Source organism: Telmatherina bonti (genome assembly GCF_933228915.1).
Source record: "Telmatherina bonti genome assembly, chromosome: 14".
Classification (NCBI taxonomy): Eukaryota; Metazoa; Chordata; class Actinopteri; order Atheriniformes; family Telmatherinidae; genus Telmatherina; species Telmatherina bonti.
The window spans coordinates 18070776-18087830 of record NC_136612.1 but is presented as its reverse complement, the minus strand read 5'-3'; the positions used below and the strand labels follow the sequence as shown (position 1 = coordinate 18087830).

The window sequence follows — 17055 nt, the reverse complement described above, 5'->3', positions numbered from 1 at the left end:
GACTCAGGACAGTCGTCTTGACGCCTGCCCTCTCCTCCACTCCAAGCTCCATCACTGCCATTCCCCATCCAGTCACTAGGGAGAGACTGTGAACAAGGCAGGCTGCTGGTGTTAAAGCGTCTCACGGCAGGCTGGTAGCTTCAGAGTCCGCACCGCACCTCCACCATCCGCACCGGCCTCCGGGAGACGCGTCGTACTCTCCGTCCGGGATGGAGAAAGACGCCTCAGATGCGGACCCATCCCGACAGCGGAACGGGTTTGTGGGCGTGCTGTACGGAGAGTTCACCGACACCCTCAACGACAGGGTCCGGTACTCGGTGAGCTTGACGGAGAGCGCCCTGACCATCCAAAGGATCTCCTTATCCCCCGCTCGGACTAAGATCATTTTTAACTTGACGGACTGTGTCGGCTGTCGGGCATACAGAGGGCCGGACAGCTCAGACGTCGGCGCTTACTTTACAGCTTATTTTTACCCTTTTAAGAGGCGCTGGATGAGCACCGGAGTGACCCGGCAGAGAGTGGAGCAGTGCTTTCGGGTCGCGCTGGTCCAGGACCCGCTCGCCAACCTCCAGGAGGCTGAGAGATGGGCTCATGCCATCAGAGATGCTTCGCTGCTGCAGGCTCCTCGAAGAGACGGTGAGTATTATGGGATATAACGACCATTGGAACATGGAAACCTGCAATATAACTTCTAATTGTGAAATGTGGATTTTTTTTTTTTTTTTTTAAGGGAAAACATATTTATTCCAAAATGAAATGTACATTTTCAACAAAGTTGTAATTTTCTTTTGTGGAAATGACTGACTTTTGGGTGAGGGTAGACTAACATGTGTAACTCCCTAACTTTATCACACAAAATCTAGTTAAAAAAACAACAGGTTTGGCAGAGGAAATGCATTCTACCTGCTCTAGTTAACCTGCTCTACCTGCTGGGTGAAAGGTGCAGGCACTCCTACTATCAGCCTTTAACTGCTTCTTCATTCATGCACACAACTCATGCATGATTTTTATCTGCTGTGAAAGTGCAAAAACACAGTTTTCTTTCTTTTCTTTTTTTTTTTTTTTTAAAGATCACTAGTTAGTTTTTAAGCTGTCAGCAGCTGAGCCTAGCCATTGCTTGAGCTTCATTATCTCTGCTCAACTATTTCCCAGTGAGAATTAATTGTTGATGGGTTGGAAAAATAAAATCCTATCAAAACAGCGTCTGTTTTCCATCCTGCTTTGCAGCAGCCGCGTCTAATTAGGTCTCATCATGCCTCGCACTGTTTAAAATGCGCGCTGTCCTGAAGTTCTTTTTCTTCCAGTCTTGTTAGCTCCTCTCTGCTCCATCCTAGTGTGCAGTGACATAGCAATTATCATGAATAGAATATAAGAAGTCTTTATGCAGCTAATTATCCCCACTGCTCATCTGTTTATCATTAAGGCCTAAATTCAGAATCCTCCATGCCATGCCGTTATATATTAAAAAAAATAATAATAAAGCAAGCACACACTCATGGTCAGCCAGAGCAGTGCAGAGAAGAGGCGGATATTTGACTTGGCAGTGACTAATTTGGAATGTTTGCTGCCAAAGATGGAGGCAAGTGTGAGTATTGGGATGAGGAATGAGGCTGGCCTTCTGGCATGAGCCTCCAGGTGTACTCTGCAAACACAGAGTGAGACTGGGCAGTGTGTGAGGAGGAACATCCAGCCTCCCCTCTGGTCTGACGCCAGCAGGAGTCTGAGATTCCGCCCTGTGTGTCAGGCAGGTGGGCAGATGGTGGCCTGAGAGGTAACTATAGCCACACCTCCCTTTCACCATCTTCCTCCAAGAGCTCCAGCTTTTCATCACACATTCTAACGTTTCTTATCTTAAGAGTTTATTGCCTGTTTTTCCAGATTCTTGTGCCTCTCATGAACACAGCGTCTCCGTGACGATGTGATCGTATCATTCATTTATAAGCTTGTTTCAGCATTCCAGATCCAAGCCAGCCAATAATGCGCATTTCACAGAGTATATCATGCCTTCTAAATGAGTAATAGCGTGCTAATAAATGCAGCGTAATTGTCCCTTTACTTGTCATAGAGGGTGCATGAAAGTCAGTATGATTCACTAATCCCCCATAGTGTATTCCCCCCCCCCCCCCAAGTTAATTGCATGTCATCTCATCTGGGATTGCAGATGGAAAGGTTGGATTAAAGGTTCAATTGCTGCAAAAGAATGGTATTTAGGCAGAGAGCTATCATGGCGACACACATTCACATGCGCACGAAGCGATTAAACACAACATTCAATATGTTGCGGTATTGCTGACATCAAGGTTCTAACTCTATTCATTCAGCTTGTGTGTGGAAATCTACTCAGCAGTCGCTAAGAGTTTTATTCTCACGGCAGTTGAGTTGAAGGAGCTGTAAATAATGAAGTGCACACGCTCTGATACAGTGCTGCTACTTGAAGATCTGCTATGCAGTTGCATGCATTGAAGTTCATGTTTACTGGACTGGACTTTTAAGCCTGCTGCAGATTTCAAAACTGTATGTTTTTAGATGGCACGTGCTTTTTTAGACTCTGCTGCTGCAGTGGTGTTATTGTTGGCTTTGAGGATTTTCATGGGCTTTCCAAAAAATATGGAACCGTCTGACCAATTCTACCCCTTAAATATGCTGAAATATGGTGATTGCAAGTGCTTCGCAAAAGGGAATGAAAGGAGGGGATATCTGTTTAAGCCTCCCACCACACAGCTGGCTGTTTTCAGACACCTCAGGGTCAGGTGTGCCTGTCAGTGAGCGATCTTCCCCCCCGGGGGCTCCCTCAAAAGAGGAGTTAAAATGCGTCACAAGACGACCTTTCACCCCTAGCCAGCATCTCAGTCCCACTGGAGCTTTCATCTTGCGCTCTGTGACACATGGATGTGATGGCCTGTCAGATCCTCCTCCGTCCCTGCTCACCGCCTGATGCTGCCTCGGTGGGCAGTGGTGTTTATACCCTGTGGACTTCCTCTCCTCTCCAGCAAATTCACCCAACCTTGGAATGCAGCTTGTTTGCAGTCTGAATATAGTGAAAGAAAATGCCACATATTTGTTTCTGCTCCAACAGTTAACACGTTTTAATAAATCTCACCGGCTGCAGCATCTGGTGCTATGAGCACACTGTAGGATTTCTCTGAGCAGTGATACGTTACGTGACAATGAGACAGGAACTCTCCTCACTTGTTTGCAGTGACACATTGTTATATCCAGTCTGCCTGTCACCTCATTGCTGGTGGATGCGAGAGTATTTACCATCGTGTAACTGTGAAACACACACATTGCGGCTGAAAGTCGACCTGCCAATTTGATGGGCAGGATGTGCCTGCAGGTGTCTGACATCTCAAATAGATTTCTGTGTCTATCCTGCTGTCGCTAGGTCTCTCTCTCTCTCTCTCACACACACACACACACACACACACACACACACACACACACACACACACACACACACACACACACACATGTGCCACAAATATATACCAACTAATAGATGGAGTAGAATGTGCAGGAATTGCTTTTTTTTTTTTTTGTTAAAGTGACAGGATTTGGTGTCAGTATGTTTAAATCTGTATCTGACATTTAGACAAAATAAAGATGTTCCTTAAAACAGCAGAACAAGTATCAACATTGGACAGGGACATTTCAGTCCTGGCATGTAACATAAATGGAGTAGATTCATGCAGGTTCTGCTATTTATTGTTTTAAGTCAACCCTTTAATGCCTGAGCCAAGAGATTATGAGTGTTTTGGTTTTTTTTTTTTTTGTTTTTTTTATCTTAAGGTTTTATTTGGCACTTTATTAAAAGAAAAAAGAGAAAAGAAATCAAAATAAATGTTGACATTCACCATTCATTACAGTTAAGGTTAAAATTGTTGTAGTATGCAACATATCCACCAGGGGGCAGAAAACACGTATTAAACTGTATACAACAGACTGTGAACTGTTAACGTTTTTTTTTTGTTTGTTTTTTTTTTTCCACAAAGTGATGCAATAGGTCTTAGAAACAGAAATGTATCAAAAATGGTGTGCACAGCATTTAATCGTTGAATATCTGAGTAACAGAGTCTATTTATTATGCCTGTTTAGAAACATTCCCTTACTTCATGTGAACACTTGCCTAAATTTTGTCCTGGCAGCCATTTGTATAATCCATAATATCTTCACTATGCTGACTTTCCAGTCTGGTGCCAACAAACTAAACATTGAAACTTTGGCTGCACCAGATGCTAAGTTTTTTCCCAGGCCCCCATAAAATCTTGATAAAATAAAAAGCTCCAGAGATTGGGCTTCACTTTTTGTTTATATCATCCAGACTCCCTTTTCCAACCATCCATCTGGCTGAAGCTCCCACCTTATCTGGGATACGACTTCTTGTGAAATGGGATTACATGAATAAAGTGACTCATGGAAAACTGAATTGAATTAACTTCCTGTTATTACTCAGCACCTTGTTACAGTAAAATGTAATCTAACCATCCAGGCCAGCTTCATCCAGATAATAGTCCAATCTGTGACCACTCAATTCAGCATCTTCTACAGCATCTGCTTCTGTAACCTTTCGTCCAAACTGAAACTTAAGATTTTTCTGTGGATTTATTTCCATAAAAACTTTATTCAGTCCTCTGATGGAGCTTTGGGCCATCTACTTCATTGCTGACAGGCTTTGAGTCCATCCCAACTTAACTAGAAGCATTTACTTTAGACTTTCATACTGTTGCTCCTACCTGGAGCTTTGATCAATCATGGTCAGAGAATTCATGGCTGTGTATTTATGGTAACACCAGCTAGCGAGGCCTCCAGTTCCCGGGTGGATGGATACAATGTCTCTCAGGCTGCTGTGAAAAAAAAAACCCTCTCAGACTTTTCATTGATTGGAAAAGGCACAAGTCAATAACCTTACTTTTTTTTTGAGCGATCATGCTGTGGCATCTGAGCAGCTTTTCACATTCCTACTGGACTCAGCTTGTGATAAGCGCTAATTAGCAAATGTTAGCGTCCTGATAAACCTTCAGTTAAGGCACCGCAGCTCTCTGATGTCCGGGTCATTGACAGATGGAAGTTATCAATTAAAATCTATTAACAAAGGTGGCTCATCTGTAGCTCATCTCAGAGTTGTTTGAATCAACGTACTTGACAAGCATAAGTTTGCTTTAGCAGCATGAAAGCTGAACTGAAGTGCAGCTTGTTTTCAACAGCGCTGTGTGTTACATTATTGGAATCACTAAAAAAACAGAGCGTAGAAGGCAGCAATGAGGTCGCAGACACAATTATTCTCCACCTCTTCTGTTTTGTGTTTCAGTCGTCATGTAAAGGAGTAGAAAAAGAAATTTCCAAAGCCAAAAGCTTTCCAGCTGTAGATTTCTTCAAGGACGTTAGTGGATTTATTAAGGGCATTAATCATAACTCTGCACACTTGAGCTCAAAACGTTGTTGTAAAGCCCTTTTACTGTCAAAAGCTGGTTTCCACTGTATTCTGGAAGTGTGTGGACCTTTTGTGTCCGACAGCCACATTGTGCTGGAATATGAGGGACAAACAATGGCAGCCCTGTGTGGGTGAATGGACGCAGAGTTTGGCACATGCCTGTGTGTTTTTGCACTCTCGCCTCAGTCTTCCTGGTGGGTTCAAACATCTTTCTCTGAGGTGTTTTTTCCCATCTGCGGTGTCCCATCATAAACAAAAGAATGAACTGATAAGCTCTCTAGAATAAAATGACCAAGATGTCTTAGATTGACACACAGTAGTCAAAGCAAAGGTAGCTAAAGCTTGAGACTTATTGTTTGATGAGTCGGATCACATTTTGTGCTTAGAGGAGCGTATCTTGATACCAAAGTCGGGATCATCTGCAGCCAGTTTTCTGGTGAAAGCTGATACTCATGTCTGCCCTCTATGTTCCTAAACTCACTGATTTTTTTTGGTCTTTAAAACTCATTTGATATGATCACTGATGAGTTTGTTTTTCCGTATTGCCACAGATAGCTGCTGCAAATATCCAACTGTATAGAAGGAAGCTTCTCTCCAAATGCCGTTTAAAAACAACAAATCATTTTAGCTGCAGTGCAGTTTGTGACTCTTTTTTTGGCCTTTTGTATCCTGATATCTAATCGTATGCTTCTCTTTTCTTTGCATACATGGTATTATTAATTCAAGTTGTTATTATTAGAAGTAACTACGCCTGGAAACAGTTTATCAGACAACATCCATCCTGCACAAATGCCCTGCAAGTGGATGGATCTCTCAAAACCCAGAGGCAGATTGTAACTTTTCTCCAGAGCCTAAATGAAGCTCAGTGATGCTTAGGTGCATCCTTCTGTCAACAACTTGTCATCATTATGGTGTCTGGTTTGTTCAGCATGATGTCTGACTTATAGAAGATGATAAATGTAATTAGTTGCATCTGCTCACACAGTTTGAACCAAACAGCATCTGTTGTTACAGATCTCCAACAGGGTGTGTTTTTTTTTTTCCCCTGTTGGTTTTATTTATTTTCAAAGTAAGGCTCTTGTAGACATAAAACTAGAATAGGATTATGACTAAGACAAAGGTTTACACTGAACAGACATAACTTGGAGGCAAACATAACCATTGTTGAGGCCATGTGCCATTCTAAGCCAATTTTGGACATGAAGGTGCTTTTCACAGCCGTAAACCGAATCCACTTTCACATAAATCACTTATTTTTTAAGAATTCTAGTTGTTTTAAAGCATTACAATTAGTCACAGATGTTCCTTGATCTGATATGTTGTTGCATTAGTTGCTGGCTTGGTTTAACTGGGGTATTCCAGAAATGAACAGCTCTGTACTGGGATGTCACTTCGACTTCCCAGTTGAGTTTGTGAGAAAGAAGATGATGATGACTGAGCTCTTTTCCACGTTGAAGAACTCACCTTTGGCTGCCCCAAACCCATCCCGAACACTATCAGCCTCACAGTTCCTGGCACAAACACACTCAATAAAATTTCAAATTTAAATATAATTTATTAAAGTGGAACTATTATGTGCATTTCAGGCAAATTTATTTTTATTTCTGAGACCAGAAGGGCTGGGATTGATCGAGTTATTGTCACAAATCGCTTTATTTACTTCAGACCGACCCTCTCCGTAGGCTGTCAGATCAGCCTGTGGGCAAAACGAGTGGATTGAGACTCTTCCGCATTAAGCCCCGCCTCCCGCCACTGCACTACATCAGGAGCGCGCACCGCACCTGCTTTCAACATCATTGTAACATCTCATAAACAGAAGGATTAGGCTAATATAAACTCAACAAAAAAAACAAAATACAATGTCAACACATAGCATACAGCCCTACATGTTGGAACCTGAATCAGACCCTGAAAACGAAGTGGAAAACAGCAACCCACAGCAACGAATGCAGCAGGATGTCTCTCTTTGGTAAACTCACCAGCCATCGTTGGAAATAACTTTATCCCACGTTTTCCACCCGCCTGATGAATTTGTACATGCCCTTGTTAACCAGTAGAAGGTAACCAATCACCGAACCTTATCCCCCGGGACGTCACAAGGATTTCCAAGTAGAAAAAACTCTCTAAAACGACGCGTTTTTCGTCACCATGGAAACCGAACGGAGAAAGTGCTGGAACTCAAACTCAAACTCAAACATGCATTTAGGTGATAAAAAACAGTGCTGTTTACATGTCTGATGAGGATTCAACACTGTAACACTGTAGAAAGCTCAGAAAACTTGAAATACCACAATAGGATCCCTTTAAAGTAAATACCTATTTTTTTCATTTCTTTATTTGTTAAATATCTAAAATGAGAAGGTTTCTTGAAGAACCTGTGTGGTGTTTGTGTGGAGTTTCTCATGAGTGAGTCCTCTCCCAGCTTCTTTCTCCAGTCCAAAGACACTCATTAGGCTGATTTGAGTCTAAATTGTCACTAGGAGTGAGTGTGAGCCTGACTGAGTGTTTTTCTCTGTGTGTTTGTCCTGTGCACCAGGAACAACTGGAATCAGCTCCAGACCCATTCAAACCCTGCATGTTGAATAATCCATTATCATTGAAAAAGAACTATGTTCCCTCGAGATATTGAGATAAATTATCCAATAATCATTCAAAAACTTGAAAGAAAAATTAAGTTTGTTCATAACTGCTCATATCTAAATCACCCATTAACCAATCAGTCAATGAATCTGACTTTCTGGTCTGCTCTCCTTACCAGTTGAAAGTGGTAACGCTGCATGCCAACTGCCAAGAAAAGAAGAAATTGTTGCGACCAAAGCGATATAGAGGAATCCAAAAAGCATCTAGGCCCTTCGGATGGGAAGCTGGAAAATATAAAGATAATTACAGAGCAATGGTTAAAATGTTGCATAGGTTGTAGTTTCCGATTTCACACTTCATTTTCAGCAGACCACAAGTTAGGTGTTGACATTTTGAATTGCATCAACAGCTATCTGTTCATATATATATTTGTGTATATATATATATATATATATATATATATACATATATATATATATATATATATATATATATATATATATATATATATATATATATATATATATATATATTTATATATATATATGCCAAAAAATGCAACTTTTAAATTTGATTAGAAACAGGATAGCTGTTGTTGCAATTCAAAATGTCAACACCTAACTTGTGGTCTGCTGAAAATGAAGTGTATATATATATATATATATATATATATATATATATATATATATATATGTATATCAAAAACAAACAAAACAAATTAACTCCAGTGGCTTATACTGCATGAATAACAGGAGACAGCAGAGAGTCATGCAGCTGTCAAGGTTGACATGTCTTTTGATGTTTCAAATGGAATTCCAAGACTTTTCCAGTCCTGACTATAGAAATATAATGTACCATCATAAGAAGTTGCGGGTCAGTGTTCTGAGAGCTTCCCAACGGCATTTTCTTCCATCAGTCTGTTATTACTTGAAAGACATAAGTAGCGGGTGGATTTTCTCATGGGGATGACATGTCAAAAATGGTCATTAATAATTGGCCAGATCCCAGCTGAGAAGCATCTGTTAGTTGTCTCTTTTTAAAGAAGGCCACATTAAAATTAAGCATTGTCAGTCTGAATACTCCCGCAGCCACTGACTTTACTCTTTCTTCCCTTTTGTTTCCCGCAGCATTTCCATGACACGTTGACCCGAGGGAAACGGCTGCTCTTTACACATTCTTTGAAAATCCTTCTCACATCTTCTTCATCCTCACCTTTTCATCTCAGGTGTGGTGTATACGGAGCTACGTAGGCCTTGCAGAACCATGATCCTAGTTAACCCCAACAGCGGACGAGGACAGGCTCTCCAGCTCTTCACTTGCCATATACAGGCCATGCTCACAGAGGCCTCTGTTCCATACGAACTTGTCATCACAGGTCAGTCATGAATATGTTCTCCCACACGCATTCAGCTGGCATCTTTCCCGGTGTCATCTTCATATGGAAACATGGGATTAAACCCCGCCCCACCCCCTTCCACATCATGGAAAGATCAGTCTGAGAATTGGGTCATCCCGCCAGTTGCGCACACAAGTTGGAGTGATTGCGACTTCTAATCTCTGCAGGAATTATGCATTGTTTTTATGATCACAGATTCACAGGCCACATGTTCGCAGCAAACATGAGCGTGTGCGCATGCAGCTGCACGTGTGTACTGCGAGGCATTAAATTCTCATCTCTGTCATGCCAGCTGCTTCAAATTCTCTATGAGTAACTAAAGCCTCTTGCTGACCTTAACAGTATTGTGTTGGTTACTTCCATCAGAGGCGCTATTCTCTGTGTGACCTCTCTCTGAATACAAAGGAGCAACTACACTGAATGGCTTTCATGAAAAATGCAAAAAAAAAGAAAAAAAAAACTCACACACATTGCATAATTTACCCTCCATTTCATAACCTGTTCTCCTCCCGTGCTCCTTCACCACTCCAACCCTATTCGACCGGACCAAATATTTGACAGGTATGAATAAGTGCCTTCTTTTAGCATTAGCTCAGCAGTATGCGGCTGATTCCCCGCTTCAGCTCAAAGTAAGACAGATTATGACAACTGAAGCAGGGTGGGAAGCATGCCGGTGTGCATGCAGGCTCTCTGTGCAGACTCCTGGGACTGAAGAGAAGGTCAGCAGCTAGATGTGGATGACAAATACAGAGTAATTAACACAATGAAGGGGGACGAATATGGGTCACTGTGAGAAACAGTAGCCAGGGAGGAGAAACTATGAGGCAGTTTACTCAGCGCAGACCTCCGTGAGTGTATCGCACTGCCTTCGCCTGAGGAAGGACAAGGAAGCATCTCTTGTGTCAGCATGTACCTTTTACATACTGTATGAAGCATTGAGTGTACCAGTTTTAATCTTTACCTGGGCTAACCTCAGATGAATTCAGGATCCTGCAGCTTTCAATAAAAAGACTCAAGATTTCACCCCATTTTTCAGTAATTACAGAGTATCTCCGGAGTGTATTGACTGTAGATCCACTGCCTGCAGCTTTAGGTTAATCCTTGTATTTGTGTTTTCTGGTGACCCCGTTCAATAAGGAAGTGTCTGGGAAGTACAGCATCAGTCCAAGCCTTGGCGGACTCAAATAGCTGAGTCAGCTTTGGAGCGCCGTTTCACTCTCCTACCTCAGTCTGTCAACACAGCACTGCATCACCGCCTCCAGCACGTCCAGCTCTACAGCAAACAGCATATCAGGCAGCAGGTAGAGGCCGAGCAAAAGCAAGGAGATGAGGTTGATCAATACTGGAGGAAAAACATTTCCATCATAATGGCTGTGCTTCCTGTCCCCCCCCCCCCATCCTCCCTTTAAAGTTTTTCTTTCTTTGTTTTTTATCCACGTGGCTCCGCTGGGGAGTCTCGGCTGGCAGGACTGCAGGTTTTAATGCTGGCGGGAAGAGCCTGCAGAGACCCCCAGCAGAGGGACCCACTCGAGGATGCTGCCAATAAAAGTGGGGCTGAACAAACAGCTTGTCCCTCCGCTGGCGCATTAACCAACACTTGCACACACACACACACACATCGCGCTCAGAGTACACACATGCAACCATTTGTCTGTCACAGATGTTTGCAGGCCGACTAAGCTGCCTTGGAGCTGTTGAGTAGCCACTGGACAGGCTAATGTGATGTGTGTGACCCGATAAGAGGGAAATTGAATTTCTTTTCTGCCTAATCTCCCTGATCCCCCCCCAGAGGCTGGTGATGATGGGAGCGAGTTTGTTCTCTGTCCTTGCGCTTGTGTGTTTATTTATTTATTTTTTTCCATTTTTATCATTCATTTGGTCAGCTCATCCTACATTCTGCCACATATTCTGCTTTGTCTTGTACTTTTTTCTTCCTTTTTCTGTTATTTCAGAGCACCAGAACCACGCCCGGGAGGTGGTGAGGAAAGCCGACCTGTCGCAGTGGGACGCCCTGGTCATCATGTCTGGTGATGGGCTGTTGTTTGAGGTAATGCGCCTGTATTCAATTCAATTAAACTTCATTTATATAGCGTCTAATCACGGCAATGCCATCTCACGATGCTTTACAGATAGAGAAAAAGACATAATGAAAGCCAATTCATAATAGCCTGTATAAGAAAACCAACAGATTGAATTGGGTCCAACTCAATCTCCCATCTTGAAAAAGCACACTGGCGACAGTGGGAAGGAAAAAACTCCCTTTTAACAGTAAGGAAACCTCTGGCAGAACCTGTATCTGCTTACTAATCAGTTGTTTATGATTTAAAAAAAGTTAAATCATATCATCACTCTCTTTACTTCTTGGAATATGAATAGGAATATTTAATGTGGTGTAAATCATGAGAAAAGATCTCAGGTGCTGTAGCAGCTCTCATCACAACACAATCACAGAAATACTTTTAGCACCTCATGTACAAGTACTACTCCTATGCTTCTGGTTTTATATTTGTTCATTCAGGTGATAAATGGTTTGATGGAGAGAGAAGATTGGCAAGAGGCCATCCAGACCCCTCTGGGTATCCTACCAGGTGGCTCTGGTAACGCCCTGGCTGCGTCCGTTCACCACTACTCACAGTGAGTCGGCCTATTAATGAGTCATTTAAATGCATGGGCTGACAGTGCAAAAAGATGAACCTTCTTCGTCCTAAAAGACAATTTATCTCCTTCCTGTGTAATTATGCTAAAGGCTGACTGGTCACATCGTTCCTCAGGAGGAAAAGAAGGGACTGTGCCTGCTTTGCGATGCGGCAAGAGGTCATTTCAGGTTATTTAAACTCTCAAATGAATGATGTAATGGGTTTAGTGAGAAAAAAAAAGTGTTATGACTGATTGTAGTCCAGGCTGCAGCTGTGGAACATGTTGACCCAGCATATGTCCAGGGTATCATCTCCATCTGCTGGTTGGTTGTTGGCACAGCATCAAAGAAGCAGTACTGGTGAGCCAAAACATCATGACCACCTCTGCCTTGCAAGCTGCTTTGCCTTTGGACGATGCCAGAACAAGTCGGACCTGTAGAGTTATGAACAGTTAGATCTGATTTGCTGTTAAGATAGTAAAACCTGTGGAACAAAGCTTTTCAGGTCCTGTAACTTGTGAATTAAATCTACTGCAGATCAGACGTGTTATATAAATACATATAACAATAACCAATCCAACTTGTTAAGTAAATCCAGAACATCTACTAAACCATGTTGCTACGTAGAGCTGCTGTAATGTTTTAGCAGTGTTCTGTATCAAGTTGTAATGCAGCCTTTTCTAGAGTTTCTACATTTTGTGGAAAGAAAATAAAGAAATTTGGTCCTCACCAGGTCCTACAACAGAGTAAATACAACTTCTAGAGGACAAAGTTATCAACAGTGGACCTTATTCGTCAACATCTAAAGTTACCTCCTAGATCTACTTTGCTGAATGTTGAAATCAAAAATGAAAACTTAATACAATGTCTTTTTCTAAATAGGTTTGTTAAGAAATCTAGGTTATATTCTGGCTACCTAGTTAATAAAGACATATCAGACTCATCTGCAGGATTCTTCAGTAGGCTCAGAGCATCGTAAAAAAGATTTCACAGCAGGTGGAGCTTTGCTTTACATCCTGTAGAAGGTTGGCTATGTAATACAAGTTTATGTTACACGTCGTACAACTTTCCCTCTGACAGAGGGTTTTCGTTTTCTGAAGTACAACTTAAGAACAAATTTATGAGAACTCATAAGAAGATATAGGTGAATGAGGACCAGTGTCTTTTGGACAAATGAGACCACAGTAAACATATGGTGTAAACACATCAGACCTCATACCAGCTTTCAAATATGGTGGTGGAAAGCTGATAGTTTTGACTTGTTTTGCAGCCATGGGAACTGGAGACCTTGCTGTAATCAAACTCATCTGTATACGAAAATATACTAGATTAATCTGTCAAAGACGGTAATGCAGAAAAATATAATAATAACAATTAAAAAAGGAGTGGAATTTTTTTGTCATTCTCACTACTTTCTGTTCGTCCTAGTTCATATTTCTGAGTACAACAAAAATAGCCATATACTACGTGCTTATCTAAAATAATACAATATACTTCTGCATTTAACAATGACAGATTAACCGTGACGTGGTCATTAATCCGCTGTATTGGATATATATTTCTAAAACCTGGTAAGGGCTGGTTATGTTTTTTTTTCATATTATGTCCTGATACATAAAACATTAGACAGAAGTCATGTGTACTTCTCATCACATGACTATCATGTAGTGAAACTCACTTAGCTTTTGGCCTCCCAGCTCTGCTTGCCATGCTGACTCTGAGAAGTGAGTGTTGAATAAATCCCAGATCTTGACACATGCTATTGGCACAAGCTCATCAGCCTCATTTACTTCATGCATGCAGTCGTGACAGTTTGGTTCATCGATGTAATTGTCGCCCGGTGTTGCTACCGACTGTATTTAATCCAACAAGCTGGTGTCTGAGCTGCATTTTGTCTTTAGTGCTGCTCAGAAAGTGTCCCCCTGTTAACACTGAACAAAAGCAAGGAACATGGTTACGCTGCTAATCATCAATGTTTCATTAATTGTGAGTGTGTTAGCATGCTGTAGCCGTAGACTCTGCTGTCTTTAAATATTAACTAAAGTTCATAAATGATGGCAACTACGCTGCATTGTGTTTGTGTGGAGCCTGCTTTAAGGTCAGCTGAGAGAAAAAAAAAAAAAAAGAAAAAAAGGAGCCATTTGTAAATCTGTGCCCTCGTTTTTGCAGTTAGTGCCCACAGGCACAGGCGGGAACTTCATCCAGGTTCTGTCACGTGGTGCGGTGTGCTGAAGGGTGCAGGAGCCAAATGCAGACAAGATTCTGCAGGCAGGCGAGAGCAAAATATAGTAACCTAACGAATAAACTGTAGACGCTGCTGTGGCAGAAAATCTAAAAGACTGTAACAGCAAGCAACACAACTGTGACGAGAATCTGAAAGAGAGCAAAGGAAAGCAGGAAATGTTTATACAGAGGAGGCAGTGGCAAATATGAAAAAAAATTTTTAATAGGGTGGCAAAGATAAAACAATTAGTTTGAGGTGGACAATCAATATATTTCATAAACTATTACTGGCTTTGGTCAGAAATAATGAATGTGTGAAATACAACAATTTTTGGATGTTTGGAAATCCATAAATAAAGGCTTTTAAACCCTTCCAACCTAAAAAACAAAACAAACCAAATTTGTTATATGGATATTATAAAAGATATGAAATTTGGAATATAATTTATTAGTATTCCAACCACAAAAAGTCCTTTATGTCCCAGAAAAACAAGACTAAATATTTCTCATGTTGCAGAGTAAACAGACCCCGTGTAACGTCACAATGTAGAGGAAGCTAAGGGCAAATAATAGGCAGGTGTGTTAACAGACAAACTAAGTCCAGATGTGTGGGAAAAGCAGAAGCCAAGACTAAGAGATAAAACAGAAACAAACAAAACAGAAAACCAACTTAAACCAAATATAGACCCCATATACTAACAAACAGTTCGAAAAACATGCTACAAAAACAGATCATGAAGGGGGTCCATATCATTAACTTAAATATCGAAACTCAAACAACATGACGATTTTAAAAATAGAAACATTTCTTATTTATGCCCATCTCAATTGTTTCATTAGAAGAATTTCAAATAATTAGATGCTGAAGTTCAATCTTCCCCTCAAAACTTCTGTGTGGGCGTATATGAATTATTCCATGTGTGCTTTATTATAATTTCATTCAACAAACCCAACAATATTCTTGTACATAAGGTCCCCAAGCAATTCTTTGATCTTCCCAAGTTGTTTTACTGCATTTTTAATCTCCCTTCTTAGATGCTAAACACAAAAAACACAATATTGTTCATAATATGAATTAGCTGCTAAATTGTTGTCACCGGACTGCAAATTGAACTTTTCTTCAGTGTGTCCTTTATGCACATGTGACGCACAGGTTATGGTTTACACAATAGACTTTTAATAGAAACTAAATTGCTCCATCTAAGCTACAAACAAGATCGGAGTTGAGTTCAAATTTGGTCCAACCTGGATGGTCTCCGTTGGTCTGTTTAACCAGAACTTTAATGTTTCCGAGCAGGGTCGTTCTACAGTAAAGCACATGACTTTTAATTATTTATAACGGCAGCAGCTGAGCGCAGTGTGGTCAGTGCAGGTTAAATCAGCACTTAAAAACAAACGCCCCTATAGTTCCAAGAAATATACAGCCCAGTCATGTGCTCTTCAATGCACAAAGTCCTTATTTACACCCAATTTGATCAATTCTTTTCCTCAGCTGTGTATTATAGTTGATGGAATAATTTCCTATAGGTATTTCTCTGACACAAGACTTTACAGCAGGCTCAAGGGATGTTGTGTAATGCTGTACGGACCTCTAACTCCTGATTTCTGTAAAAACCCATCAGGTCACCTCCAGCATGGAACGAGGAGCTGCTACTGAGCTGTGGCTTCATGCTGTGTAAAGGTCTGGTTGGTTCGATGGACCTAGTGTCGATCCACTTGGCCTCTAGACAGCACCTCTTCTCCTTCCTCTCCCTGGCTTGGGGATTTGTGGCAGATGTGGATATCGAGAGTGAGAAGTACCGCCACGTGGGAGCTATCCGCTTCCTGATGGGCACCCTGGTGCGTCTGGCTACCCTCAGAGTGTACCAGGGCAGGTTAGCGTATCTTCCTGTGAAGGAGACGCCAAAACCTCCAAAAGGAAGCATCAAGGCAAACCATCCACCCTCCACACCTCAGCACCCATCGCTGTGCTCTTCCCTCCCCTGTCGGCTCATCCCCAACACTTCGCCAAAGCAAAGCTCTCACCATAATTGCATCGGTACGAACTCGAACCACAACACCATCACCAACTCCTCCGGCAGTGCCATTGACAACAAGAGATCTGAGACACAGAGAGACACCAAAACAGCACATCTTGTGGACTCCCTGCTTCCTGGCCTGGACCAGCCGGTCCCAGAGAGCTGGACAGTGGTCAAGGAGGAGGACTTTGTCTTGGTGCTGGCTATTTACCAGTCCCACCTGGCTGAAGACCTGTGGACGGTTCCAGGTGCAATGGCGGACGATGGAGTGATTCATCTGTTTTATGTGACGGCGGGAATTTCCCGGCCTGCCCTCCTTCGCCTCTTCCTCGCCATGGAGAAGGGCGCCCACTTGGCGTGCGGCTGCCCCTACTTGGTGTATGAGAAAGTCAGGGCTTTGCGGCTGGAGCCCATCTCTCCCCAAGGCATGATCACAGTGGATGGAGAAATGGTGGAATATGGGCCAGTGCAGGCTCAAATCCACCCTGGGCTGGCTAGACTCATATGTGGTTGAACTTATCTTGGACTACTTTAATCTTTCCACTTTGGCCTTTTATACTCTTTGTAGGTTTCTTTATGTATGCTGTGCTTTCAGAAGTGCCAAAGACCTTTAATCAGCCTCTGGAAATTCCTTTATTTTTCTACAGAGACAACTTGTCCTATTTTTGTGGACCCCTGTCCCCCTCTTTCTCTCAATGTTAGATTCAGGGTCAAAGTCACAGAGGGATATTCTTGCTTCTGGCTGGTCCAGGCTTGGAGAAATGTTGAGGGC

At 42.0% G+C, this 17055-nt stretch overlaps 1 protein-coding gene across 1 annotated transcript; it reads left to right on the top strand.

Annotated features, from left to right (window-relative positions):
• Positions 1-209: 209 nt before the first annotated feature.
• LOC306765921 (sphingosine kinase 1-like) lies at positions 210-16797 on the top strand (the record flags this gene model as incomplete). Its single annotated transcript, XM_079253461.1, has 5 exons — positions 210-636; positions 9237-9386; positions 11360-11454; positions 11926-12041; positions 15888-16797. 5 exons carry the CDS (start codon positions 210-212, stop codon positions 16795-16797), a joined length of 1698 nt encoding a protein of 565 aa, XP_079109587.1.
• Positions 16798-17055: the final 258 nt, after the last annotated feature.